Source organism: Carcharodon carcharias, chromosome 11 (genome assembly GCF_017639515.1).
Source record: "Carcharodon carcharias isolate sCarCar2 chromosome 11, sCarCar2.pri, whole genome shotgun sequence".
Lineage (NCBI taxonomy): Eukaryota > Metazoa > Chordata > Chondrichthyes > Lamniformes > Lamnidae > Carcharodon > Carcharodon carcharias.
Window position 1 is genome coordinate 44,728,346 of NC_054477.1, and position 27,150 is coordinate 44,755,495.

General features: G+C 43.7%; 1 protein-coding gene across 2 annotated transcripts in view; it reads right to left on the reverse strand.

Annotated features, from left to right (window-relative positions):
* b3glcta (beta 3-glucosyltransferase a) overlaps nt 1–27,150 on the reverse strand; it is a 234,110-nt gene that overhangs the window by 11,484 nt on the left and 195,476 nt on the right. For both annotated transcript variants that reach the window (XM_041198585.1, XM_041198586.1), the window contains 2 exons: nt 13,443–13,562; nt 705–849 (listed from right to left, as the gene is read on the reverse strand). In XM_041198585.1, the coding sequence (XP_041054519.1) occupies nt 705–849; nt 13,443–13,562 (265 nt within the window). The remainder of the gene's footprint in view (nt 1–704; nt 850–13,442; nt 13,563–27,150) is intronic.

Here is a 27,150-nt window from a genome sequence, read left to right on the forward strand (position 1 = left end):
AGCACCCACCTGCTGGACGTAAAATTCTGCCCAAGGGCTAGGGGATATGGTTTAAAGTTAAAAATCTGAAAAAAATAAGAAACTTAGGCAATGTTATTTATTAGAAGTGCAATACGATTGTGGAACAAATATTTCAGTGGATGCTGGAACAAAATGCATGACAGTTTTTTTTTTAGACAAACTGGCTGAATTTCTATTAGGAAATGGAATCACAAGCAATTAATTCCAAAATCTTTGTAAGGAAACTGATGGTTAGTTTAGAATGGTCAGTAGGATAACATATCTTATGATACTTAAGGGTCCACTGTAATTGGCAAAAAATTACAAAAAACATTAACATTGAAATTAATTTGCAAAATAGTCCATGCAGTGCTGTAATATAGTTCTCAATTTCCAGAGCTGCACTAAAAGCACTAAACATGCACAAAAAAGGAATAAAAACATATTAACAGAAATGAACATATGATCTGTCAGTATCTGAGAATAAAGGGTTAACATTTTGAGTAGAATTTAACTGTCATCTGAAATGATAACTCATCATTTCTTTTTTTCAGACACTGACAGCCATTTGCAGTTTTTTCTCCCTTTTTTATATATCTGTAAAGAACCTCCATTTTATCCGCAAATAATTAAATGGTTTGTTGCTTCTAGTATGCAATCGATTTTTTTGTATTGACAGGAGACCATTTAAAAGGGAGGATTACCTGGTGGAAAAGAGGACTGTGTGTTACTGGGATACCAAGGCTGTTGAAACACATTCCCAGAACCATATCGTCAGGTGCATCATTACTGTAACAACTGCATCCACTTGCAAGTAATTGCTTTACTGCTTCTCTGCTAAAGACAATTCTATACAAAAAAGCAAGAGAATTGAGCTAAAACTGGGAACAAATAAATGACACATTAGATTAATTTTAAACATCAGTTTAGGTTTAAATCATTGGTATCATTTAACAGAGCCTAATGTTTCATGTTTGAAGCCTGCTTGTGAACTTATTTGTTTCTGGATGCTACTTATTTGAAAATTAATGTTGATGATGATTTCAATGGAAGAGATAACTTGACTACAATTTCTGGAGGAAGAAATTCACATCTCTTAACTTTAGTAGCAAAACTGAGTGGCATTCAAATTTGTTTGTTGCATTAATCTTACTGTCAAGTACCTGGAAATGATATTTAGCGTGGTGTTGATGATGAGGGAATCAAAATAATGGGAAGTACAAATGTTATTCTGTTAGTCTACGAATGGTACTCAGTAGCTCCACTGATCACGCATCAAAAGATATTTTCTAGCTGACCAGTTGCTTTATTAAATAGCAGTTGCTAAAGATCACTAAAAGTAATATAAGAACACAAGGAAGCAGGCAGCAAGGAAGGTCATTTGGCTTATCAAGCCTATTCATTACATGGGGCCATAGTAATGGTCATATTACTAAATTAGTAATCCAGAGCCTGGACAAATAATCCGGAAATCGTGTGTTCAAATCTGTAATGGCCAACTACAAATTTGAATTCAGTTTAAAAATAAAACAAGTTTACTGAGAAAAGTGAATCTGTCGAATTGTTGTTAAAAACCCAACTGTTTCACTGATGTAAAGCTGCCTTCCTTAAAGGTTGTGAATCCAGTCTCACATTTGACTCAAACTGCCCAGTGTTCCCAATATTAATTTCTATTTTTTACATTTTGTTAACACTTAGTTTAGCATGTGACTAAGTGTTAAGGGAAGAGTAAATAATTGAACACTTAGCTTTTGATCTTTGTTTCTTTTTTAGTAATTTCTTTCACACCTGCTCCCAATTTCCACTCTCACCAAATTCCAGTTTTCAAAAGCCCTCTCTTTTTTTCAGCATACTCCACTCGAAATAAAATGATTGTGTACGTGCTATCAGTGGTTAGGCTGTGAATATGCCTGCAGTAGTTATGTATGTGGCATCATTTGAAGCAGTAATGTTTTCTATTAGTGCTGTTGCAGCATTTAGAAGCCACATCCTTGATTATGGCACAGTAAAGAAAAACAGCTGTGGGTCTCATCCTCAGATTGGATTTATTTTTAAGTTTCCCATTGTTATCATTGACTATCCTGTCTTATTAATATTAAATTGGCACAGACAGAACATGCCATTGAAATGCTACTACATCGCTTTCTATTCTGTACATCAACATTTGGAAATATGGGCCTGGATTTTCACTCCCAAATCAGGTAGTAAAGATTGAGAAATTCCCAGGCTTGCTGCACCCGCCTTGGGAAAAAATGCCCTGAATGGCGGGATCTTTGTTTCGGTGAGTAAGTGGGTGGAGGGGAGCTTGTGCAGAATGGAGTTGGGCCCACCATCTCGGGATGCAGATAGGAAGCGACCACAGGAGCTGCCAAGTTCTGAGGTGGACTGTTTAAAGGGCCTACCTTGGTTCTGTAGGATTTGGTCCCGGTTGTTTTCCTAAACATTAAGCCTGCTAGTTCTCACTCCCACCCACTCCCCATTGCCAATTCATGCCAACCCATGCCCCCACCCACCCATCCCCATGGCCCCTTATAACCCCTATACCTACCCATTTCCCCCATCTACTCCATGCTCTTTCATATCCTCCATGTCAAACCATGTCCCCCACACACTCCAATGGCCTTCATACATGTCATGCCAACCCATGCCTCTATCTATCCCCATGGCCCCTTATAACCCCTATGGCTATCCATGCCATCCACCCACCCTGATGGCCCTTCATACCCTCCATGCCAACCCATGCCCCAACCCTTCCCCATGACCCCTTATAGCCCGATGCCAACTTGGTGCCAACTCATGAACATCCACCCACCACCCTTTGCCCTTACACCCTCCATGCCAACTTATATTAGCATGGATAGAGGATTGGTTAGCTAACAGGAAACAGAGGGGGGCATGAATATGTTCTTTTCAGGTTGGCAAAATGTGACGAGTGGAGTGCTACAGGGATCAGTGCCGGGCCTCAGCTATTTATAATTTATATCAATAATTTTAATGAAGGGACCAAATGTATGATTGCTAGATTTGCTGATTTCAGAAAGATAGGTAGGATAGTAAGTTGTGAAAAGAACACTCGGCACTGGGACAAAAATAGGGTAAGTTGGGCAAAAATTTGGCAGACGGTGTATAATGTGAGAAAATGTGAACTTGTCCACTTTGGCAGGAGAATAGAAAAGCAGTATTTTATTTAAATGAAAAGATTTCAGAACTCTGAGGTAGAGGGCTCAGGGTGTCCTGGTATATGAATTACAAAAAGTTAGTATGCAGCTACAGCAAGTGATTATGAAGGCAAATGGAATGTTTTTGTTTATTGCAAGTGAAATGGAACATGAAAGTAGCGATGCTTTGCTACAGCTGCTGGTGAGACCACCGGTGGAATAATACAACATGGGCAGGGCTGATGGCACGCCTCCCCCCCCACCCCCCTGGAAACCACGTCGGCATGGAGCAACGAGGGCTGAATAGGACTTCCACCACTTATTGGGACGGAGGTCCCATCCTCTGGAGCTGCCAGCAAATTGGTTTGGCTGGCAGCTCCATCAGTCCCGGCAGTGCCAAGTGTTGTCAGTGGCTGCTGCCAGGATTGCTTAAGGTAAGGAAGATTAAGGCCCATGGATCCCTGAAGCAGGTAAGTCCAGAGTCTGGCGCCAGGAGGGTTTGGGTAGGTTAGGTAGAGGGGCTGGCGGGTACTGGGGTTGGGGGGTGGGGGAAGGGTGTGGGAGGGCAGGTGGGAGGGGTTGGGTTTAAGGGAGGGAGTGTGTAAGAAGGAAGGGGAGTTCCACCCTACGATCGCCCAAGGACAGCCCTGAAGAGCGAGGCCCCCCACTTCCTTCACACTCTTTAAACATTTAAGTTCAAAAAATGGGCTTCCTGCTCCCGCCCTGCTGTCCACGCCAAATGTTTTATGGGGACTTGACAGGGTGGATGCTTCAAGGATGTTTCCCCTTGTGGGAGAGACTAGAACTAGGGGACATAGTTTAAAAATAAGGGGTCTCCCATTTAAGACAAGATGAGGAGAAATGTTTTCTCTCAAAGGGTCGTGAACTCTCTTTCATGGAAAGCGGTGGGGGCGGGGTCATTGAATATTTTTAAGGCAGAGTTAGATAGATTCTTGACTAACCAGGGAGTCAAAGGTTATCGGGGTAGGCGAAATGTGGAGTTGAGGCCACAATCAGATTAGCCATGATCTTACTGAATGGCCGAAGAGGCACGAGGGGCCGAATGACCAACTCTTGCTCCTAATTCACATGTTTGTATGTTCACGCAGTATCCACTATGGGCAAATCTGAGATGAACTAAAACAAAGTTCTAAATATCTATAACAAGAGTTCACTATATAAAAAACAAAGTCCCATTCATGAAAGTCCATCCAAAACATTTAAATCCTCTCAAGTACTTAATCCATTATCAAAACAAACAGACTTGTGGGCATAAACCCACATTAAAGACAGCTAATCCTTTAATAACCTCTTTGAGCTGTCAATCAAACTGTGAATTTACAATCATACACTATGATAATGACAGGATGTAGTAAGCAGTCAAATATTAATAGTGCAATAATGACAACACTTAGGTTATGTCAACAAACAGCTTTGAAATTACTAGAACAGATTTCTTTTCAACTTTCAGATGCAGGCAAACAGCTTTTTTTCAATTTTTAAAGGGATGGCCATTAAATAACTTGACAGCTGACAGTTCTACAGACCTTATCTGCCCTTCAAGAGCACTTATAACTTCTCTAAATATTTGTACCTCCCAGGCTGCAGGATAAGGCCCTTGCTCCAGTGAAAATTGGGTCTGTTGAACTCAGCACTTGAGTTCACTGGGGGCTATGGAAGGGATGCTTGATTATTTTCAGGACAGCTTTGTGTTGGTGGAAGATGGGGATGGGAAATAGCTTCTGAATGTGCCAGATGGGTGGGCTCTCACTTCTGTACAATGTTATGCAGAACATAGAACACCATGACCATTCTGGGGATCCTGGTTGGTGCATACTGAAGGGTTCCTCCAGATTGGCCCAGATACCTGAAGCACGACTTCAGCATGTCAATGGCTTGTTCAATGACTCATTTGTTTATTTTATGGATTTCATTAACTCTTGGGAGTTTTTGTTTGGGTGGGCACCATCATTGTCGGCTGTCCCTTGGTTCTAAGATGACGTTTACTCAGAGGTGCAAGTTTCTGCCATGGTCCTTCATGTGACTGAACAGGCTAATTCTCGATCTGCAGATCTTTGGGCATATGGGGCTCAAAAGGTAGTGGAACCCAGACTGCAGAGTGCTTCCTTTTCTTTCCTTCTTTGCCACCGCTCTGCGTCATCATTAAGGCACTGGGAATCAAAGCATGATGCACCTTGATGGACAAATTGTCACCATTCTGATTGATGGAAACCTGCTGCCAAGTGGACGCAGTAGCCATGCTTTACCAATGGCTGTCAAAATTACCACTGCCTTCAACTTCTCTCAAGTTCCTTTCAGTCATTAATGTCAATGCTGCCGTGCTTCAAGGAGAGCTTCAGAGTGTCTCTAAAGTGTGTGGCCTTACATGTGAATCCAGATCCATAGCTAAGTGGTTGACTCTTAACTGCTCTTTGAAATCGGCTAGTAATTAAAGCCACTTAGTTCAAGGGCAATTAAGGATGGGCAACAAATGCTGGCCTTGCGAGTGACGCCCTCATCCCATGTAATTTTTTTAAAAAATCCCATTTTTTAAGTGGGTATCCCTTTTCTCTAAACAGCTAGTTTAACTCTGCTTTGAGGTACAAAGTGATCAGGGAGGGTAGACTGTCGTAGGTCAAAAGCATCCTGGCAGCTGCCCAGAAATTTTGTGCATAAATATATTTTTTGTGCCAGCACACCAGCTGCACAAGTGAAAGTTCTTGTGGATGGTGAAAATTCCTGGCTGATGTGGGGGGTGCCTTATTTGCCACACGTATGCAATCAGGTCCTTCACCTCTGGGAAGCCAGCTAAAGGCACAACCTGAGCTCCTGCTCATTCGGACTGATCTCAACAGTGGGAAAGTTGACATAATTTTCTGTCACAACAAACAAACCATCAGTCACCTGTCCTATGCATTGTGGTCCACCAACTCTGAGATCCTGCAAATGTCTCTGGCTAGGGCCCTGGAAGGACCCAGAGACAAAAGAGTTGAGGGCAGTGGTACTTTTGACAGCCATTGGTAAAACATGGCCACTTGGCAGCAGGTTTTGTTCCAGCAGGCTGCAAATGTCTGTCACATCTGATGTGAGATCCTGCGCCTCCTGAGACACAGGCTTGAGGTTTCAGAACTTATTGGCTTATTGACCTTTCATGTCTTTAACTCCCTCAACTGCCACTGTGTTCTTGTCCTGTTTTCACTGGTGAGTTCCAAGAAGATTTGACAACAAATGGACCTACCGTTAAATTGCAAAAGTCATGTTAATATAATTGAAATTGGCCAATCAACATATTGAAATTGACAACCCGCCTTTCCCAAGTGAATTGCTTGCCCACATACTGCAATTAAATGAAGAAGTCAGTGGGTTAGAACATGCTTCTCAACGTGGAGATCAGAATCTCCGGTTCTGATGTCCTACCAGCTCCCCAAGTCCTGCACAATAAAACGCTCCTCTGTGAAATTTCCTCTGCTTCGTGAAAGAGGAAAAATGGAGAATCTAAGATTTGTTCTGTTTGATGAGAACTTTTTCCAAGCCATGTCAGTTCAAACGAAAAGTGACTGTAATTGAAATCATTTTGCAATAACTGATTTGAAAGCCTGCAGAAATGTCATGCTGTTATCCAGTGGGAAGCACATGATAGAATGAGAGCAGATATCAATAAAAAGGATACTTGCACAACTAATGTTGAGCTTTATGCTCAGAGTAAACTTTAAAAAATGTTAAAAAATAAAATAACTCACTGAAAGCTTGAAGGCAGTGCTTAAGTTGATGAAAGGATTTTTTTCACAATGAATGACAAACTCATGGGTCTCTGCAACTTTCAACACAAGTTGATTTCTACAGTCCAGCTCAATGGGACTTCCCTTGTTTGGTTCCACTCCTAGTAATCTGATTTTAGCACAACAATAGTGTCTCTTCCCATCCCTGCACTGTAACTTCAGAGTCCTCAAGCCTCTCCTTGTCAATGATTGTTCATAGACACATCATCTACTGGTAGTTTACAGCACAGGACTGCTTCCTGTTGTTACAGTCACCCATTGATTGGATGCCAGTTTCTTTGGAAAGAAGAGTAACAATAGGTTAATGTGGGTGTTGCTGAAGAGTTTTGAAGATGTACAAGAAGGGGTAAGATGGTGTGCATGCTAAGAGAAAGAGCAGGAAGTGCAGCTGAGGGGAAAGTAATTACAAGGGAAGTAGCAGGTATTGAATGACTGAGTGCAAGCAGGAGAGGGTGTAGTGAAATGTCCTGTTGTGATTGGAGAAAAAGTATAGGATGCAGGGGAAAGAAGAATTGAAGCTTTGAAGAGGAATAATACCATGGCGAGATACCTGATGAGATCATTAAATTTCTTCCTGCCAGGTCCTTGAAATAATTTGCTTAGCCACCTCTCTTGACTTCTGCTGGCTAACTTGATAGGGGAACTATTGCCCATTGGGAACATGTTCCATGAGAATCAGGCACTGTGAACAAAGTCATGTTGTCTGTTTCTTCATTAATTTGTACATATTTGAAAAATGAACCCCACCCCTGAATGTAAAGTAAAGAGCAGGTGGATTTCATACTCTCCAGGTCAGTTTGTCTCGTGTAATTAAGTAAGACCTTGATAATTGACTAGTCCTCCTGCTGGGATTAAAGAGATGCTGACTATCTGATTTGTTGGTGGCTCTAGGAGGCTGGACATCCTCCATTATGGATACATAGGCCAGAGCCTCAGGCAGCTAATTGCCTGACAACAGTAAAATCTAGTCATAGCTACCAGATAGGGCTGGTGGAGACAGACTCACTCCCAACTTTCTAGCCGATGGACAAGGGAAGATAGAGGTGGAGGACTGCCTCCCAACCAGAAGCCACTAGAGCTGCTTAAGTGGGCAATTAAAGGCTCGTCCCACCGCTGCTGGCAATATACCATGGCAGGTGGGCTCTCCGCCTGGTGGTCTCCCTGTGGGCTCAGTATGGGGGGGCCCCTCCTATCCTGGCATTCTGTGGCCAACAGATGGGCTCCCCAGCAAGAATAGTAACCTCCCCCTCCCTTACCACCCCCACCCCCCACAGCCCTCGCTGGGGCCTGCCTGACCAGCCTTGGCACCACCAGACCCCACTTACTTGTTTGGGAGGGCAGCCTGCTTCCATGATGCCCTCTTTTTCTAGGTGCAGTCGAGCAGTGGGCACCAGGTGCAGTGGCACTGCTGAGCTGCTGGCCCTCTTGAGTTTTCAGCAGCTCCTGGGGGCAGGCGGCTGCCCTTTAAAGGGATGTTGGCTGTAACAGCAACTAATTAGTTGTCTGACTCCCATAAAATGTGGCCGGGTGTCCTGCAAATGGCTGAAGCTGCGGTCCTGATCCCCATGAGAAAATTCAGCCCAAAGTGTGGACTTTGAACTCCCATTTGAACCTAGTGGCAGTGTCATGAAGCGCATAGGAAATTCCAGCCTATAGCGTATGTCTTTGAAAGCCTGTGTAAGTACTTGTTTCCAAGTCAGTGCTCCTCTTGAGTTCTCAGCCTTTTGTGTCTGGATCAGCCTTTCCTGTTTTCCTGGCTGGCATGAATGGGTGTTACAGGGTGCTGTGACTTGGCTGTAAACCTTTAATACGTCATGAATTAATTGGAGATCACAATCCTTGTGAACATTATTTTATGAGAATCTGATAGTCCAAAAAGACTGAATTTGATATTCAGCACAAGGCACAAAAAATGAGCACAAAGGAGAAGAAAACTGGCATACTTCAAAAGTGAGTCTATTTGGCTGAATGCAACCTAATTTGGTGAGAAAAATTTTGAAACTGTTGAACAAGAAAAGGTTTCCATGTCAACAACTACAGGAGTTCGACTTACCAACAACTTGTCTGAAGTCTTAGACCCATAGCTATTTACAATGCTGAAGGAGGCTATTTGGCCTGTCGTGTCCGTGCCAGCCCTCCACAAGAGCATCTCAGCTACCACCCCCCTGCTATTTCCCTGTAGCCCTGGAAATTTTTTCTCTTCAGGTATTATCCAATTTCCTTTTGGAAGCCATGATTGAATCTGCTTCCACCTTACTCTCAGGCAGTGCATTCCAGGTCCGAAACACACACTGCGTGAAACTGTTTCTCCTCATGTCACCTTTTGTTCTTTTGCCATTCACCTTAAGTCATTGTCCCCTGGTTCTTGACCTTCCACCAATGGTAACAGTTTCTGCCAGTCTACTTTGGTCAGACAACTCCTGATTTTTAACACCTCTATTAAATTTCCTTTCAACTTTCTCTTCTCTAAAAGGACAACCCCAGCTTCATCAATAATTTCCTCATGACTGAAATCTTTCCCCCAGGAACCTTTCTTTGTTGCACCCTCTCTAATGCCCTCACATTTTTCCTATAGCATGGTGCTCAGAATTAGACACAGTACTCCAGTTGAAACCAAACGGTCTTTTATAAAGATTCACCATAACTTCCTTGCTTTTATACTCTAAACTTAGATGAGGAGAAATTTTTAGAATTTTCTACCACAGAGTGCAGCGGATGATCAGTCACTGAGTAGATTCAAGACAGTGATTAAGGGAACCAAGGGATATAGGACAGTACAGAAAGATTGGGTTGAGGTATAAGATGACCCATGACCTTAGTGAATGATGAAGCATATTCAAAGGGCTGAATGGCCTACTCCTCCTCTTATTTCATATGTTCTTGTGATACAGCTGACTATCTTGCCAGTTCACTTAACAGGACAGTTAAGAGTCAACCACATTGGACTGGGACAGAAGTTACATGGAGGCTGGACCTAGAAGGATGGTAGACTTGCTTCCCTAAAGGATATTAATGATTCAGTTGAGTTTTTACAATAATCTGCAGCTACAGCTAAGGTGGTTCCGCTATTTAAGAAGGGTTGTAGAGATAAGCCAGGGAACTACAGGCCAATGAGTCTCATGCCAGTGATAGGGAAACTATTGGAGAAAATTCTGAAGGAGAGAATCTATCTCCACTTGGAGAGGCAAGGTTTGATCAGGGATAGTCAGCATGGCTTTATCAGAGGGAGGTCATGCCTAATAAATTTGATTGAATTTTTTGAGGAGGTGACCAGGTGTGTAGATGAGGGTAGTGCAGTTGATGTAGATTATATGGATTTCAGCAAAGCCTTTGACAAGGTCCCACATGGGAGACTTATAAAGAAGGCAAATGCACATGGGATACAGGGTAATTTGATAAGGTGGATTCAAAATTGGCTTAGTTGTAGGAGACAGAGTGTGATGACAGAAGGCTGCTTTAGTGATTGGAAGCCAGTGTCCAGTGGCGTACCACAGGGATCTGTGCTGGGTCCCCTATTATTCATCATTTATATAAACGACATAGATGACTATGTGGGGGGTAGGATTAGTAAGTTTGCAGATGACACAAAGATTGGCTGGGTGGTTAACAGTGAGGTTGAGTGTTTTGGGCTACAGGAAGATATAGACGGGATGGTCAAATGGGCAGATAAGTGGCAGATGGAATTTAACCCTGAAAAGTGTGAGGTGATACACTTTGGAAGGAGTAATTTGACAAGGAAGTATTTAATGAATGGCATGACACTAGAAAGTTCCGAGGAACAAAAGGACCTTGGCATGTGTGTCCATAGAAGGCGGAAGGGCATGTTAGTGGGGTGGTAATAAAGGAATATGGGCCACTTGCCTTTATCAATCGGGGCATAAATTACAAAAAGTAGGGAGGTCATATAGGAGTGGAATAGAACCTTGGTGAGGCCACAGCTGGAGTGCTGTGTGCAGTTCTGGTTGCCACATTATAGGAAGGATGTGATTGCACTGGAGGGGATGCAGAGGAGATTCACCAGGATGTTGCCTGGGATAAAACGTTTAAGTAATGAAGAGAGGTTGGATAGACTCGGGTTGTTTTTGTTGGAGCAGAGAAGACTGAGGGGCAACTCCCTGATTGAGGTGTACAAGATTATGAGGGGCATGGACAGGGTGGTTAGGGAGCACCTGTTCCACTTATTTGAAGGGTCAGTCATGAGGGGACACAAGTTCAAGGAGGTTTAGGGGGGATATAAGGAAAACTTTTTTACCCAGAGGGTGGTGACAGTCTGGAATGCGCTGCCTGGGAGGGTGGTGGAGGTGGGTTGCCCCACATCCTTTAAAAAGCACTTGGCACATCATAACATTCAAAGCTATGGGCCAAGTGCTGGTAAATGGGATTAGGTAGGTAAGTTGGTGCAGACTCGACGGGCCGAAGGGCCTCTTCTGCACTGTGTGATTCTGTGATTCAGGATCATGTTCACTTATACCAGCTTTCTATCTCTAGATTCTTTAAACTGAATTCAAATTCTCACTTTGCCATGGTTGGGGTTTAACATAGGCACAGGAGGAACACTCCTGCTACAGATTCAGTGGTAGGTAATTTACCTTATTTGTTGCCAGTGTTCTGGGGCATGCAGCCTGAGAATCTCAAACTGGTGTTGGTATATTTGAATATGTAAAGGGCCCAATGTCTGCCTCTGGTGTGGTTAGACGCTTCTTCTATTCTGCACCCAATATAGTGGGTGGCGCATTTCCAGTTGGAAGTTTGCGCAAGTTTCCTGTTGGGGGCCGGATTTTTGCTAATTAGGGAAAAGCTCGGGTTGGAAAATTTCTCAACTCAGCAGTCATTTCTCCATTTCCCACAAGCACTACTTTCACTCCAGGGAAGCGGAACAGGGGCAGGATCGAGTCAGGCCCATCAACACAGAAGCAGGTTAGAGACAGCCATGGACGCGTGCAAGCGCTGTTGCTCGTTGGTTAGAAGGCCCATCTCAGTTCTCTGGGACTTTGGCCCAATTGTACTAAAGGCTATTAGGCCCTCTAGCCCTCACCTTTCACAACCCCCATTCCCCATGCCCCCTCATATCTCCTATTTCTCCCTTATCCCCTTTGTCCCTTAGATATGCCTTCCATTAGCCCCACGCTCCCTACCCCTGCAGCCTTCATGCCCACTCACCCAGTATGCACTATGCACAGAACCAATGAGCCATATAATAACAACGGCAGGTCATTAAAAAACATTCATTCAGAAATTTGCTTTGAAAAAAAACTGCTTCTCCTACAACCTTGTAAAAGTGTCAGTCAGACACTGCCATTTATAGTTTCAATAACAGAAGCTTTGTCTTACCTCATAATTCTGTCCAAATAAACATATCAACATTGAAAGAAAAACACTAAAGAAAAATAACTTATTATAACCGCATAAAGATGTCAATCAAAGGCATCAATCCACTTTAGCCTGTGTGAAGAGACCCCTGTTGAGCTGATTCCATTAGTGAAACTTGAAGCTCAGCCAAACATTCATAGTAAGACCACCTGGAGAAACAGATGTCTGGCGAACAGTTTCTGTTGATACAGTTCATAGGTGGCCATCATTATGGATGCTGATCTGAGATCCAAGACTCACTAATGGATTAGCTTAGCAGGAAGTCTATTTACACATGCTGAACTAGAATTTTTGCTTTGGTTAAATTACATCTTTATGAGGTTATAATAAGTTATTTTTTATTGAAATCGTTCATTGTTTATATGTTTATTTGTACAAGAGCAAGAGATGTGAAGTGAGGTGAAGCTTTGTCATTGATAGTATAATGGCTCCATTTGATTGACACTTTTATAGGGTTGTAGGAGCAGCAGTTTTCTCAAAGCAGGTTTTTGAATGTTTTTTTTCTCAGTATATTTTAAGACTTGCCATTGCTATTAAATTGCTCATTGGTTCTTTAGTGCATACTGGATGAATGACCATGGAGGATTCAGGAGGGCCATGGAAGGGGTATGGAAGATGTGGTTGGAGGTGGACTTGGAAAGGGCATGGGTAAGATACTTTGAACATATGTTTCACAAGGTTCCAGAATATAGTTTACGACTCCTCTATCCTCTGCCGATAAAAACTACTGTTGCCGGGATTCCCAGAATCGGGTCCTGCCTGCCACTTTTAAAAGCTTCTAGATTTGGCCCAATTCTACAAAAATCCAGCCTCTAATATTTGGATGGTTGAAATGTTCCTGTAAATTGGATAAAAGAGGCTGACCTACTGAATCAGTTGTGGTTATAGGCTGTTTTAAGTCCACCCTTCAACAAAAATTGTACTCATTAGAGAAAAGTGATGCTCCACTTCATCAAACAATCTGCAAACAATACAAAAGGGCAAAATAAAAAATTGCCTCCCTTTACTCAGATTCTGGACAGATAAATATAGACAAACAACAGTTGTCCAAGTAATCAATTTCCAGGCCAGTAAGGTTTCATTTGATTTACTTCTATGGTGTCTGTCTTCACACAATCTTGGTTAAGTAACTTACCCTCCACCTCCTGTTATGTAACTGTATCCACCAGTGCCCAGTCCATATCCATAACGCTCTCCAAGGAAAACTGGTTCTTTTGGATTGTAGCAGCTCAATAATCTTTGGAGTCTTGGGATACTGTATCAAAAATACCATTAACTATTTTTAAATATATAATGTACCATTATAATAAAGTAGAACTATAAGCATATAAAATCACAGTACTTCCTATGTCACAGGATATGCTCAAAAATTGTGCATTATTTATATTATCCTGGTTATCAAATCATCCTAAGCCATAAAACTGGGGAGGAAAGATCTCCTCTGTGTACTGTATTTAGAAAAATGTAAATGCATTTACATAAACATGTAGGCCTGGATTTTGCGATATTAGTGATGGCACAACTGTCAGCAGTTGCCGCTATAACTCTTCTGTGCAGTTAAACACAGAAGTCCAGAAGTTGCTGTCAGTCATACTTTGTTTCTCCAGAGGGTGTGCTGTTGAGGTCCCGCTAGAACGCAATCAATTAAAAAAATCACTGAATCAATGAAAACTTCCATACTTACACTCTCTTAGCCTCGCTGTAAAAACCCATGGAAAAAGTAACACTTTGTTATTTGAGGAGTAGCTGGGTTTTTAACAGCGTATTAAGTTCATAATTACTGCTGAACAGCCTCACTGTCCTTGAAAGCGTAATTTAATATTTATACGTGTGGCCCTGTCCTCTGAAAGCAGAAAGAGCATGTCCAGGCATTGCACCTTTTCTAATTAAACAAAAGCATGGAGGACAACTGTTCCCTGGTGTATTCCCCATGGTATCTCCTTGACCAGAGTCAACCTGCTTTTTTTGAATTTAAACAAAAGCTTGGGGCATAACAGTTCCCTGGTGTGTTCTCCATGACAATGCTCAGCACCTTTTCTCATGCAGTATATGCTGTTGATTTCTTTGAAATTTGGTATTCTTGCGTTCGTCCTGATGAGTGCAAGATGAAAAGCTTTGACAGCATGTCTCTTTTATTAGCAATACTCAAATTTTATATTTGTCACATGTCAAATTTCTTCTTTATAATAAGAAAATACACACACTTTAAAATGTATTTTTTATTAAGTTTATGATACTTTAGCTTCTATCTTAATCCGAGGTGTATAGCCCAATTGATCTTTCGTTATCTTTAAAATTAAAAGTGTAGGGGTTCAGTGGTTTATTCATTGTGTTTGCTGTCTATGAGAATACTTCAATTTGATTGGCTACTTACTCTGATGACATCACTGATGCTGCATGCTTAGAGAGCCCCTTGCTTGGTGCATATTCAAACTGACATTGGGAAATCCACACAACAGAGATCTCTAGATCTTTGTGGGCAACCTCCATTGAGGTCAGTGACGAGTGCCGTTGCTTTGCTGCTAACCGCAAACTCCAGCCCATCTACAATTTCACTACTCATAGCAAACAGGGAAATTATCCTTCACCCAATTCTGAAGCAAGACCAAACACTGAATCCCTGACAAGGGATCCTGCTGATATCATCTATATTTATGATAGGAGAAAGACAACTTTGGTGCAGTATTAAAGGTACTGAGCCCCCTTCAAAAACGTAAAATAGGTCCTGTATCACAAGAGCTCTCAACTGGGCATCTACAAGTAGCTTTCAAGTGGCCTGCCAAGTGGGACTCAGGTCTCCGGTGCGAAATATGTCTGACTGGAACACTCCAGAAATGCTGAATGGCGAACTGAAAATCAATCACCAAGGCAAGGTGACTGGCAACCCTGGTCCCTGTGGTTTTAACAGATCAGCCTCCATAGTTTTTGGGCACCCAGATTCCAACTGTGACAATGGTACATAGAACCTCAATGTACAGAACTGACTTTCATTATTCATTGAAATTACAGCACAAAAAGGGACCATTCCGGCCATCGCACCTCTGTTAGAGCCAAGATGGGGTGAGGATGGAGGGGGATGTTGAGGAAGGATGGAGGAGGAGGAGAAAGCAGAAAAGAGCAGGTGGGAGGAGGATGGATAGTAGGATTCATTCAACAAAAATTAATAAAAGTATACATTTTTTTAGATTACATATTCTAATGCTTTTCTTATTTACAGTCAAAGGATGCTACTGTGCTGATGGTGGCTATTTGGCCCATCATGTCTTGTATGGCACCTCTGAAAGAGCTATCCAGTTTAATTTTATTCATTCATGGGATGTGAGCATCTCTGGCTAGGCCAGCATTTATTGCCCAGCCCTAATAACCCTCGAGAGGGTGGTGGTGAGCTGCCTTCTTGAAACACTGCAGTCCATATGGTGTAGCTACACCCACAGTGCCATCAGGGAGCGAGTTCCAAGATTTTGAACCAGCTACAATGAAGGAACAGTGACATATTTCCAAGTCAGGATTGTGTGTGGCTTAGAAGAGAACTTCCAGGTGGTGGTGTTCCCATACATCTGCTGCCTTTGTCCTTCTAGATGGTAGCGGTCATGGTTTTGGAAGATGCCGTCTAAGGAGCCTTGGTGAGTTCCTGCAGTGTATTTGTAGATGCTACACACTGCCGCCACTATGTGTCAGTGGTGGAGGGAGTGAATGTTTGTGGATTGGGTGCTAATCAAGCAGGCTGCTTTGTCCTGGATGGTATCAAACTTCTTGAATGTTGTTGGAGCTGCACTTATTCAGGAAAGTGGACAGAATTCCATCACAATCCTGACTTATGCTCTGTAGATGGTGGACAGACTTTGGAGAGTCAGGAGGTGAGTTATTCACCACAGAATTTCTATCCTCCGACCTGCTCTTGTAGCTGTGGTATTAACATGGCTAGTCCAGTTTCTGGTCAATGGCAACCCCCAGGAAATTGCTTGTGGGGGATTCAGTGATGGTAATGTCATTGAACATCAAAGGGCGATGGTTAGATTCTCTCTTGTTGGAGATGGTCATTGCCTGACATTTGTGTGGCACAAATGTTACTTGCCACTTGTCAGCCCAAGCCTGGATATTGTCCAGGTCATGCTGCATTTGGACAAGGGCTTCTTCGGTATCTGAGGCATCATGAGTGGTGCTGAACATTGTGCAAACATCAGACAACATCACCACTTCCGACCTTATGATGGAAGGATGGTCATTGATGAAGCAGCTGAAGATGGTTGGGCCTACGAAACAACCCTGAGGGATTACTGCAGTAATGTCCTGGAACTGAGATGATTGACCTCGAACAACCACACCCATCTTCCTTTATGCTAGGTATGACTCCAACCAGCGGATTTGCTAGGGCTCCTTGGCGCCATACTTGGTCAAATGCTGCCTGTCAAGGGCAGTCATTCTCACCTCACTTCTGGGGTTGAGCTCTTTTGTCCATGTTTGAACCAAGGCTGCAATGAGGTCAGGTCTTCCTCTGAGGACTGCACTGTCTCCTCTGCTCTTCCTCTGAGGACTGCACTGTCTCCTCGGCTCTTCCTCTGAGGACTGCACTGTCTCCTCGGTTCCTCCTGAAGACTGCACTGTCTCCTCTGCTCCTTCTCTGACGAATGCACTGTATCCTCTGCTCCTCCTCTGAGGACTGTGCCGTCTACTCTGATGAATGCACTGTTTCCTCTGCTCCTCCTCGCAGGACTGCACTGTCTCCTCTGCTCCTCCTCGGAGGACTGCGCTGTCTCCTCTGCTCCTCCTCCCAGGACTGCGCTGTCTCCTCTTCTCCTCCTCTGAGGATTGCACTGTCTCCTCTGCTCCTCCAAAGACTGCACTGTCATGTACTCATCCTCTGGGGACTGCACTGTCTCTTCTGATGAATGCACTGTCTCCTCTGCTCTTCCTCTGAGGACTGCACTGTCTCCTCTGCTCCTCCTCTCAGGACAGGACTGTCTCCTCTGGTCTTCCTCTGAGGACTGCACTGTCTCCTCTGCTCCTCCAAGCACTGCGCTGTGTCCTCTGCTCCTCCTCTGATGAGTGCACTGTCTCGTCTGCTCCTCCTGAGGACTGCACTGACTCCTGTGTTCCTCCTCTGAGGACTGCACTTTCTCCTCTGATGAATGCACTGTGTCCTCTGCTCTTCCGCTGACGACTGCATTGTCTCCTTTGCTGTTCCGCTGACAACTGCACTGTCTCCTCTGAGAAAAAGTCACATTTATTTGATGATAAATATATTAGGCTGGTGACTAGCACCTTTTTTCTCAGAGGAGACAGTGCAGTCCTCAGGAGGAGCAGAGGAGACAGTGCAGTTGTCAGAGGAGGAGCAGAGGACACAGTGCATATTCTTTGGATGTAGGTGCCAATGGTGTTCTGAATGCATTAAGAGTCGAGCACACAGTGTGGGACTGGAGTCACATATCAGCAACATTAGGTAAGGGTAGCAGGTTCTCTGTTCCGAAGGACGTAAATGAACATTTTTTCTGGTTTTTTAAAATTCCTTTTCACGATACACCATGGCAGGAATTGAATTCTGAAAATCAGAGGATGCCAGTCACCAGCCTAATATATTTATCATCAACTAACTATGACTTTTTCTCAGTTGTTTAATCTTAGATGGAGTATCCCAAATATATCTATTGCTGTCATCCAAATTATCATGTAACACACTCATGATTCTTAAAAGAAACATCTTTCCCAATGTTACATACTTATTTATCCACAATTCTCAGCAGTAAAAATGCCCTATCTACTAATATAACTACAGATTGTGGTCACCATTAAACATGTAGAAATAATTAAACTTTCAGAGTAATTAAGAGCAAATAAAATAATTAATGTAATGAAAGGAATTACTTCAGTGTTGAAGTTTAGTTACTTTTTAAGAAAATAGCATAACCTCATGATGTTTTAACAAGCAGAATTGTGTTATGATCTTGGGAAAACACTTAGTGATTGTTCTACCTTCAGATTGAATCAGACACAACAAACCCTACTGGATGTTCCAAAAATACACACCATGTCTTTAGAACCAATCCTATCTACATAACTACCTTATGTAATGCATCCTTTACATCCTTCAAAGCTGGATGTAATTTTATACACAACTTTTTAGGTCAGCTAACTATCGAGTTGGCTGCGTGCCCGCCGAACTGTCAAAGGCCTATTAAGGCCATTTAAATAATCATTAAAACAATTAACAGGGCTGCCCATCCAACCTTAAGGTTGACGGGCAGGCGAAGAGCCCAGGCGGCCTTCGCATTTTTCATGGAACCTCATCCACATGAAGGATGAGGTTTCATGAAGGTTCCATTAATTAAATAAAACTTTTTATCGAAATTCATGAACATGTCCTAGCTCATGTGACACAGTCACATGAGGGGCCATGTATTAAAATATTTCCTTTTCTTTATTTAAATTTTTAAACCTTAAACTAATCTCCCTGAGGCATAGAGGTGCTTCAGGGAGATTTCTGTGCTCTTTCGTGTGGGTGGATGAAAGAGCGCAGGCCCTGACTCAGGGAATCACCCCCGTCCGCACAGGGAGTGCTCAGTGCTTCCAGGCACGCGTCACACTGGGTGGGCCTTAATTGGCCTGCCCACGTAAAATGGTGGCGCGGCCCCGATCGGGTTCAAGCCTGCCCCCGCCCTGCCCCCTGCACAAACCCCCAGCAGGGGGAAATTTCTGCTCCATGTGTTTTTTCCTTCTGCAGAGTTTTATATCCCTTGGATATAATTTGATGATATGGAATGAGGAGTTCTTTGTAAGTGTCTCAAGGCCATTTTCATTCAATTTAATTTATGCCATAATAATAACGTATGAACATACGAACAAGGAGCAGGAGCAGGCCATTCAGCACCTCGAGCCTGCTCCGCCATTTAATAAGATCATGGTGTATCTGATAGTAACCTGTAATCCGCATCCCACCTACCGTCGATAACCCATCACCCTCTTGCTTACCAAGAATCTTTCCACCTCTGCCTTAAAAATATTCAAAGTCTCTGCTTCCACCACCTTTTCAGGAAGAGAGTTCCAAAGATTCATGACCCTCTGAGTGAAAAAAATTCACCTCATCTCTATTTTAAATTCCCTTAAACAGTGACCCCTAGTTCTAGATTCTTCCACAAGATGAAACATCCTCTCCACCTTCACCCTATCAAGAGACCTCAGGATCTTACATGTTTCAATCAAGTCGCCTCTTACTCTTTTAAACTTCAGCGGATACAAGCCTAGTCTGTCCAATCTTTCCTCATAAAGCAACCCACCCATTACAGGTATTAGTTTGGTAAACCTTCTCTGAACTGCTTCCAATGCATTTACATCCTTCCTTAAACAAGGTGACCAACACTATACACAGTACTCCAAACGTGGTCTCTCCAATGCCCTGTACAACTGAAACATAACCTCCCTACTTTTGTATTCAATTCCTCTTGCAATAAATATAACATTCTATTAGCTTTCCTAATTACTTGCTGTACCTGCATACTAGCCTTTTGTGATTCATGCACTAGGACACCCAGATATCTCTGTACCTCAGAGCTCTGCAATCTCTCACCATTTAGAAAACATGCTTCTCTTTTATTCTTCCTGTCAAAATGGATAATTTCACATTTTCCCACATTATACTCCATCTGCCAGATGTTTACCCACTCACTCAACCTATCTATACTTGTTTGTAGCCTCCTTATCTCCTCTTCACAACTTACTTTCCTACTTATCTTTGTGTCATAAGTAAATTTGGCAACCAGCACATCCATCCCTTCATCCAAGTCATTTATATAAATTGTGAACAGTTGAGGTCCCAGCACTGATCCCTGTGGCACACCACTCGTTACATCTTGCCAACCTGAAAAAGACCCATTTATGCCCACTCTCTGCTAGCCAGTCAATCCATGCCAATATGTTATCCCCTATAACACGAACTGCTATTTTCTGCCAAAACCTTTGATGTGGCACTTTATCAAATGCCTTCTGGAAACCTGAGTATAGTACATCCACTGGTTCCCCTTCATCCACAACACATATTATTTCCTCAAAGAACTCCAATAAGTTGGTTAAACACGATTTCCCTTTCATAAAACCATGTTGACTCTGCTTGATGACCTTGAGCTTACCCAAGTGCCCTGCTATAACTTCTTTAATAATAGCTTCTAACATTTTCCCTACGACAGATGTTAAGCTAATTGGCCTGTAGTTTCCTGCTTTCTGTCTCCCTCCCTTTTTGAATAATGGAGTTACATTTCCTATCTTCCAATCTAATGGGACCTTCCTGAATCTCAGGAGTTTTAGAAAATTAAAACCAATGTATCAACTATCTCACTATACACTTCTGTTTATGTTTAAAAGGTCAATATAAGTATACTTTGATTACAAAGAATAGTTCAATATTATTAAGGTGCATTTTGCACTGTAGGTTTGCACCAGACTGAGTGGTAGCTACAGTTCAGGTTTCATTCAGGAACAATGCTTAGCTGCTGTCTGTCTGGAACTCAAACTGTTTTATTCAGAATTGGAAGTACTTTTCCAGATACATAAATGTGCACAGCTCTCTTCCAACAGTTAGAAATATAAACTTTTAGAAAGCAGCAAGTGGAGAAACCCTGCTCTCTAAACATTTAAACCGCGGTAAGATCAATTTACAAAGTGGCCATACCAGTAAGCAGTTTGCAAACCACTACACTGGATTTCCACTGTACAGTATTAAAACAGAATACTGCAGGACTAATGGCCATCACCTTGTTTTGCTATGATGCTATGACAAGTCCTGAGTGCAATTTTGCACTGCAAATTTTATGTCATTGTGAATCGAAATATTGCTTAGCTCCAAAACTAAGCTCGCAATGTAAAGTGACCGTTAGGTATACCAAAGCAATAATCTCTATGAAAGAAATTTAGGCCACTTGAAGCAATAATTTGTTGAATTACTTTGCCTCAAGTGGATGACAAAGTCGGGTATTTGGCCTGTACATTTGGAGTAATACTTCATTTTACAACGAATACAATGTTTTCAATGCCAGCCAATTAAACAGCACACCCATAGATCAAGCTGAAAATGAATTACTTGAGCTGTATAAATTCAGCACTGGCAGCTGGATTTAGAAAATCAACTTTATTTCAAAATTAAATTGGAAACAAGACTCTGAGGTTTAAGGTGACAGCCATCTGGACAAAAGCAAAACCCAGGTGCACAGGAAGAAATTGCCAACTGATTAAACATGATGTCAGAAAGCAGGTGAAGCTGTAGAGATATGAGCAATAGGTTATACTGGGGGCGATTGTCCCAGATTTGTACTAAGTACAGTAGAAGTGGGAGAAAGAACGTTTTACCCGCCGGCCGCGATGGCAGCTTTTCACACTGTATTGTTCCAATCCTGCCTCATTAATCATACGTTCCCGGAAAACACGCCATTTTGATGGTGGGCAGGCTCTCATTTGCCCCCACGCCGTCACCTCTCCACTTCCTCATGCTGAGTGCCATTTTCAAAGAGCAGCTGCGTTCACACCTCTCAGTGCTCCCAGCCCAAGGCTGCTGCACAGAAGACATGGGGCAGATTTTTCCTGTTGGCGTGTGGCGGTGGGCCCCGCATATCCGCGCGTAAAATGACGCGCAGTGATGTCGGGCGAGTGTCCCGACGTCACCCGCGCCATCACGATATTTCGCTGGGTGGGGCACGATGATGTCTGACACGCACCCGTCATTAATTAACGGGCCACTTAAGGCCCTAGACTCACCAATCGACACCGATTTTTCAGCGCCCGTGCAGTCTTCGGGCACGGTGGGCAGGCGGGTAGGACACATTTGTATTAACCTTATCCATGGGCGGGATAAGAGGGCTCACTGGGGTCGCGAGTGTGCACAGTCAAGTATTTATTTTTGAACGTTTTTGAAACTTGCCTGCGTGATCTGCAGTACTTCTGCTTTTACTGGGCCCTTAGCCTTCAAGTCAGCATTCTGCAGTGAGGAATCATTTCTGGGTCTGCAGGTTTCTGGAAGCCTTCCTTTGCCTGGGTATGGGAGCTGAACTGTCCACTGGAGGCAGTTCCACTGAGGAGGAAAGGAGGGCCAGAAGGGGGAGGAGGCCAGGAGTGCACATTCAGCCTCCAGGGGAGCCAACTTTGGGAGGACAGGTGCAGGCACAAGGGGCGCAGGGCCAAGAGGTAGTCCAAGACGGAAGGGGGCGCAGGGCCAAGAGGTAGTCCAAGGCGGAAGGGGCCGCAGAAGATGCCATTATCTTGCTGCCAGGGTACACGGGCGGCGAAGCAGCTACTTCAATATGTCTGAGGTGCATTGCCGAAGGAGGCTCCATCTCTCAAAGGAGACAGTCAACTATATCTGTCAGATGACAGGGCCTGAGATCTCCGCTAACTGCGTGGGTGGACACCCCATGCCAGTGGCTCTGAAGGTCACAGCTGCCCTCAACTTCCATGCCTCTGGCTTCTTCCAGGGGTCAGTGGATGTTCTTTGTGGTGTCTCCCAATCAGCTGTCCAGACTTGTGTCAAACAGGTGACAGACGCTCTGTTCAAGGGTGCTTTGACCTTCATCCACTACCACTGGGACCAGGCAAGCCAGACACAGCAAGCCAGAGGCTTTGCGGCCATTGTTGTCTTCCCCCGTGTCCAGGGTGCAATAGACTGTACACATGTGGCCATCAAGGCACCAGCAGGTGAGCCCGGTGCCTTCGTCAACAGGAGGGGCTTCAACTCCATGAACGTGTAGATAATGTGTGATCACAGGATGCTGATTATACAAGTCTGTGCAAGGTACCCAGGCAGCTCCCACAACGCTTACATCCTCAGACACTCCCAGGTGCTGGGGCTCTTCAGTGCTCCAGCCTGGCTTGATGGATGGCTGCTGGGTGACAAGGGCTATCCCCTCAGAAGGTGGCTCATGACGCCTCTCCATCATCCAAGAACAGAAGCTGAGCAGCGGTACAATAGGAGCCATGCCTCCACAAGGGCTGTGGTGGAGAGCACCATCGGTCTTCTCAAGGTGTGTTTCTGATGCCCGGACCCCTTAGGGGGCTCACTCCAGTACCCCCTAGATCGTGTCTCGGTGATAGTGGTTGCATTCTGGGCTCTCCACAATCTAGCGCTGGAAAGGGGGGATGCAGTGGACGATGAGGACGTCGACGGAGTGGATGTGGCTGCACATGATGAGTCCAGTAGTGAGTCCGAGGATGAGCATGCACAGGGGAATGCTGAGGGGGGGAAATGACTCCCTTGGCTCATGACATGAGGGGGGGAACTGGCTCCCTTGGCTCATGACATGAGGGAGGAAACGGCTCCCTTGGCTCATGACATGAGGGGGGAAATGGCTCCCTTGGCTCATGACATGAGGGGGGGGAATGGCTCCCTTGGCTCATGACACGAGGGGGGGAAATGGCTCCCTTGGCTCATGACATGAGGGGGGAAACGGCTCCCTTGGCTCATGACATGAGGGGGGAAATGGCTCCCTTGGCTCATGACATGAGGGGGGGGAAATGGCTCCCTTGGCTCATGACATGAGGGGGGGGAAATGGCTCCCTTGGCTCATGACATGACTGATAGTGCAGCTTTCCAGAGTTCCTTTTCAACTGACCAACTAATAACGCCCTGTTTTGGCCACTTCTGAGAAAACACTTAACCCTTTAGCATCTCTGAGCTATTCACACAGCTTTCAAGATTTTAGACCTTTTAGTCAGCTCACGCATTGCCTCCAAGAACTCCTGTATCTGTAAAAACCCATCTGGTTCACTAATGTCCTTTAGGGAAGGAAATCTGCCATCCTAACCTGGTCTGGCCTACACGTGATTCCAGATCCACAGGAATGTGGTTGACTCTTAACTATCCTATGAAATAGCCTAGCTCAAGGGCAATTAGGGATGGGCAACAAATGCCCACCTTGCCAGCAATGCCCACATCCCATCAAAAGAATAAAAAAAAGGCTCTGCTTTGTTCTTTACAGCAGTAGCTTCTTTGCCAGCCACACGGCTTCTTTCTTAACTTCCTCCCTGTTGGTGGTGCTTCCAGCTGAACAGTCGCCAGGTCAAGTGGACTAGTATTTCTTATTAGAAGGAAAAACCAGTAAAACGTGGAAAATGACTGCTGCTGGTCCGAAATGGAGCTCCATTTTAAGGTATACGAGACGAGTTTGGACCAGTACCAGTTATTTCCCAAGTATTGCTGGTTTTTCCTTCTGGACTGATCCCCTTACAATTGATGAAAACTCTTAAATGTCCCTCTCAAACATTCTTAAAAACAATTACAGATTCCACAAACATTTCAAAGAAATTTAAAAATTTCATCTGAACTGCTTTCTGGTCAAATTTTGTCACACTCAGTGTTGAGTACAGAAGGCTGTAAAATGCTTAAACAAAAGATGAACTGTTCCTTGAGCTTCAGTTGAGCTTCATTGGAACAATGGGGGCGGCTAAGGACAGAATGGTCAGTGTAGGGGTGGGGTGGAGGATTTAAAAGACAAGTAACTAGAAGCTTAGGGTTATGTTTACGGAATGAATATGGGACTAGAGGTGTACCACAAAGTAATTACCCAATCTGCATTTGGGCTCCCCAGTCTAGAGGAGACCGCATTATGAGCAGAAGATATGATATACTAAATTCAGGGAACTACAAGTAAATGACTACTTCACCTGGAAGGAGTGTTTGGGGTTCTTGGCATTGGGAAGGGAGGAGCTGAAAGAGCAGGCGTTGCATTTCTTACGCTTGCATGGGAAGGTGCTGTGAAAAGGTGAGGACTGTTGGCACTGACTGAAGAGTGGATCAGGATATCACTGAGAGAACAGTTCCTTTGGAATGCTGAAAGGGGAGAGGAGGGGCAGATGTGTTTGGTGGTGGCATCATGCTGGAAGTGGAAGAAATGGACAAGGATGATCTGTTGAATGTAGAGGCAAGTGGTGTGACAGGTAAGGACAAGGGGAACCCCATAATGGTCTTGGGAGGGAGGGAAAGAGCTGAGAGAGCAAAAGTGCAAGAAATGGGACAGGCGCAGTTGAGGGCTCTATCAATCGTGGGACGGGGGAGTTCTCGGTTGAGGGTAATGGAAAGCATAACAGAAGCACTGATGTGGAAAACAGCATTGTCAAAACAGATAAAGCTGAATGGGAGAAACTGGGAGAATGGCAGAGTCCGTACAGGAAGCAGGGTGGAAGGAAATGTAATCAAGGTAGCCTTGGGAGCCAGAGGATTTAGAGTAGAATATGAGGTGATTTGACAGAGATACTTAAAATTAAGAAGAAATGGGACAGAATAGTAAGAGTAGATTGTTTCCAGTGATTGAGGGGTCTAGAATCAGGGGACATTGATATAAGATTAAATATATAAAATTTAGGAAAGACAAAGCTGTGGAATATACTACCGGTATTAGTTAGTGAGCTAGAGCCCACATCAATTTTTAGAATAGCTTAGATGGTGGTTGAAAGAAAACATAATTTGAAATATGGGGGCAGAGGAGGCACATGAGGTTCAAACTAATGCTGGTCTGAGGGTTAAGCAACAGCATGGAATAGGTGGGCCAAAGGGCATGTCACTATGCTGCGATTTATATAAAAGTCTATGAGAAAGGAAAAACAGAAGAGAAGAGGGGTGAAGAAGTGGAGATGGGAATTGGACCTCAAGGTAGAGAAGTGGAGAGGGGAAAATAATCACTGTGACAAACTTGATTATAAAATATTTCTGTGTTATATCTCAATAATAAAAAATTGTAGCTGGACTAAGGTACTGTGAGTTTAAAGCAGAGTTCTGTTAAGTTGTTTCTTCAAGAAAATTTTCTACTGTTGCCTTGAGGCCAAATTTTAAGCAATCCACATTAGCTGAAGTCCAACTGTTAGCTCAAGGGAATGTTTCTATAGCTGTTGTCTACAAGCAAAACCACATCAGGTCAAACAGGTCTCTAGTTTATTAAATAATGGGAAAGACTTTCTCACTTTATCAACGAAGCTCATAGTTCATGACTGCCATAACCATTATAGCGTGTCATGCCAGAGAGAAGTTCAAAAGACTTTAGGAGGAGGTTTAACTCCTTCTCCCTGACAGAAACTATAAACATGGGAGCTCATATGGAAGCAATACACTTGCCATTGTATTTTCCAGGTAGCTGAGGCATCTATCGAACCAGGAAGGACTCCAATGTGAATTTAATGGTCGACTGCGGGTGGGGATGGGGTGCTCCCTAAGTAAATCTGGAGGGTAAGAAGCGGAGGCCTTTTGAGTGACTTTGAAGAGCAGGAGTGCTGAAAAATTAGGCTGTTGTTGATCCAGACTCCCCAAACCAGCATGGACACAATGGGCCGAATAGACTCCTCTGTAGTAAATTTTCTATGACGTTTATGAAATTTATACTCCATGAAACCCTTCAAAATCCTGCCTGTGACTTACCTAATGGCCACCAGGCAGATGATCTTCATTGGCCAAAAGCTAGCAAATTGCCTCAACACTTTGGGCAGGCAGCTGGCCTGTGCAATGTAAATGAGGCACAGGCATTAAGATGGGCCTGCTGCCCTCACGTTGTTCCTGGGCTGGTAGCCTACATGACCTAGCTGCAGGCTTCCACCCTGAGAATTAATATTCCTTTCACTTGAGGCCTGGTGTGATGGCATTGAGGCTGCCACCCACATCTCTGTCCATTCAGATAATAGAAATAAGCAATATAATCTCAGCATGTTAGATAAAAAGAAAGATTTCCATTTATATAGTTCCTTTCATAATCACAGATGTCACAAAGCACTTTGCAGCTAATGAGGTGTAGACATTGTTTTAACATACAAAACACAGCAGCCAATTTGTGCATTGGAAGGTACCACAAACATCAATGTGGTAATGACCAGATAAACTGTTTCTT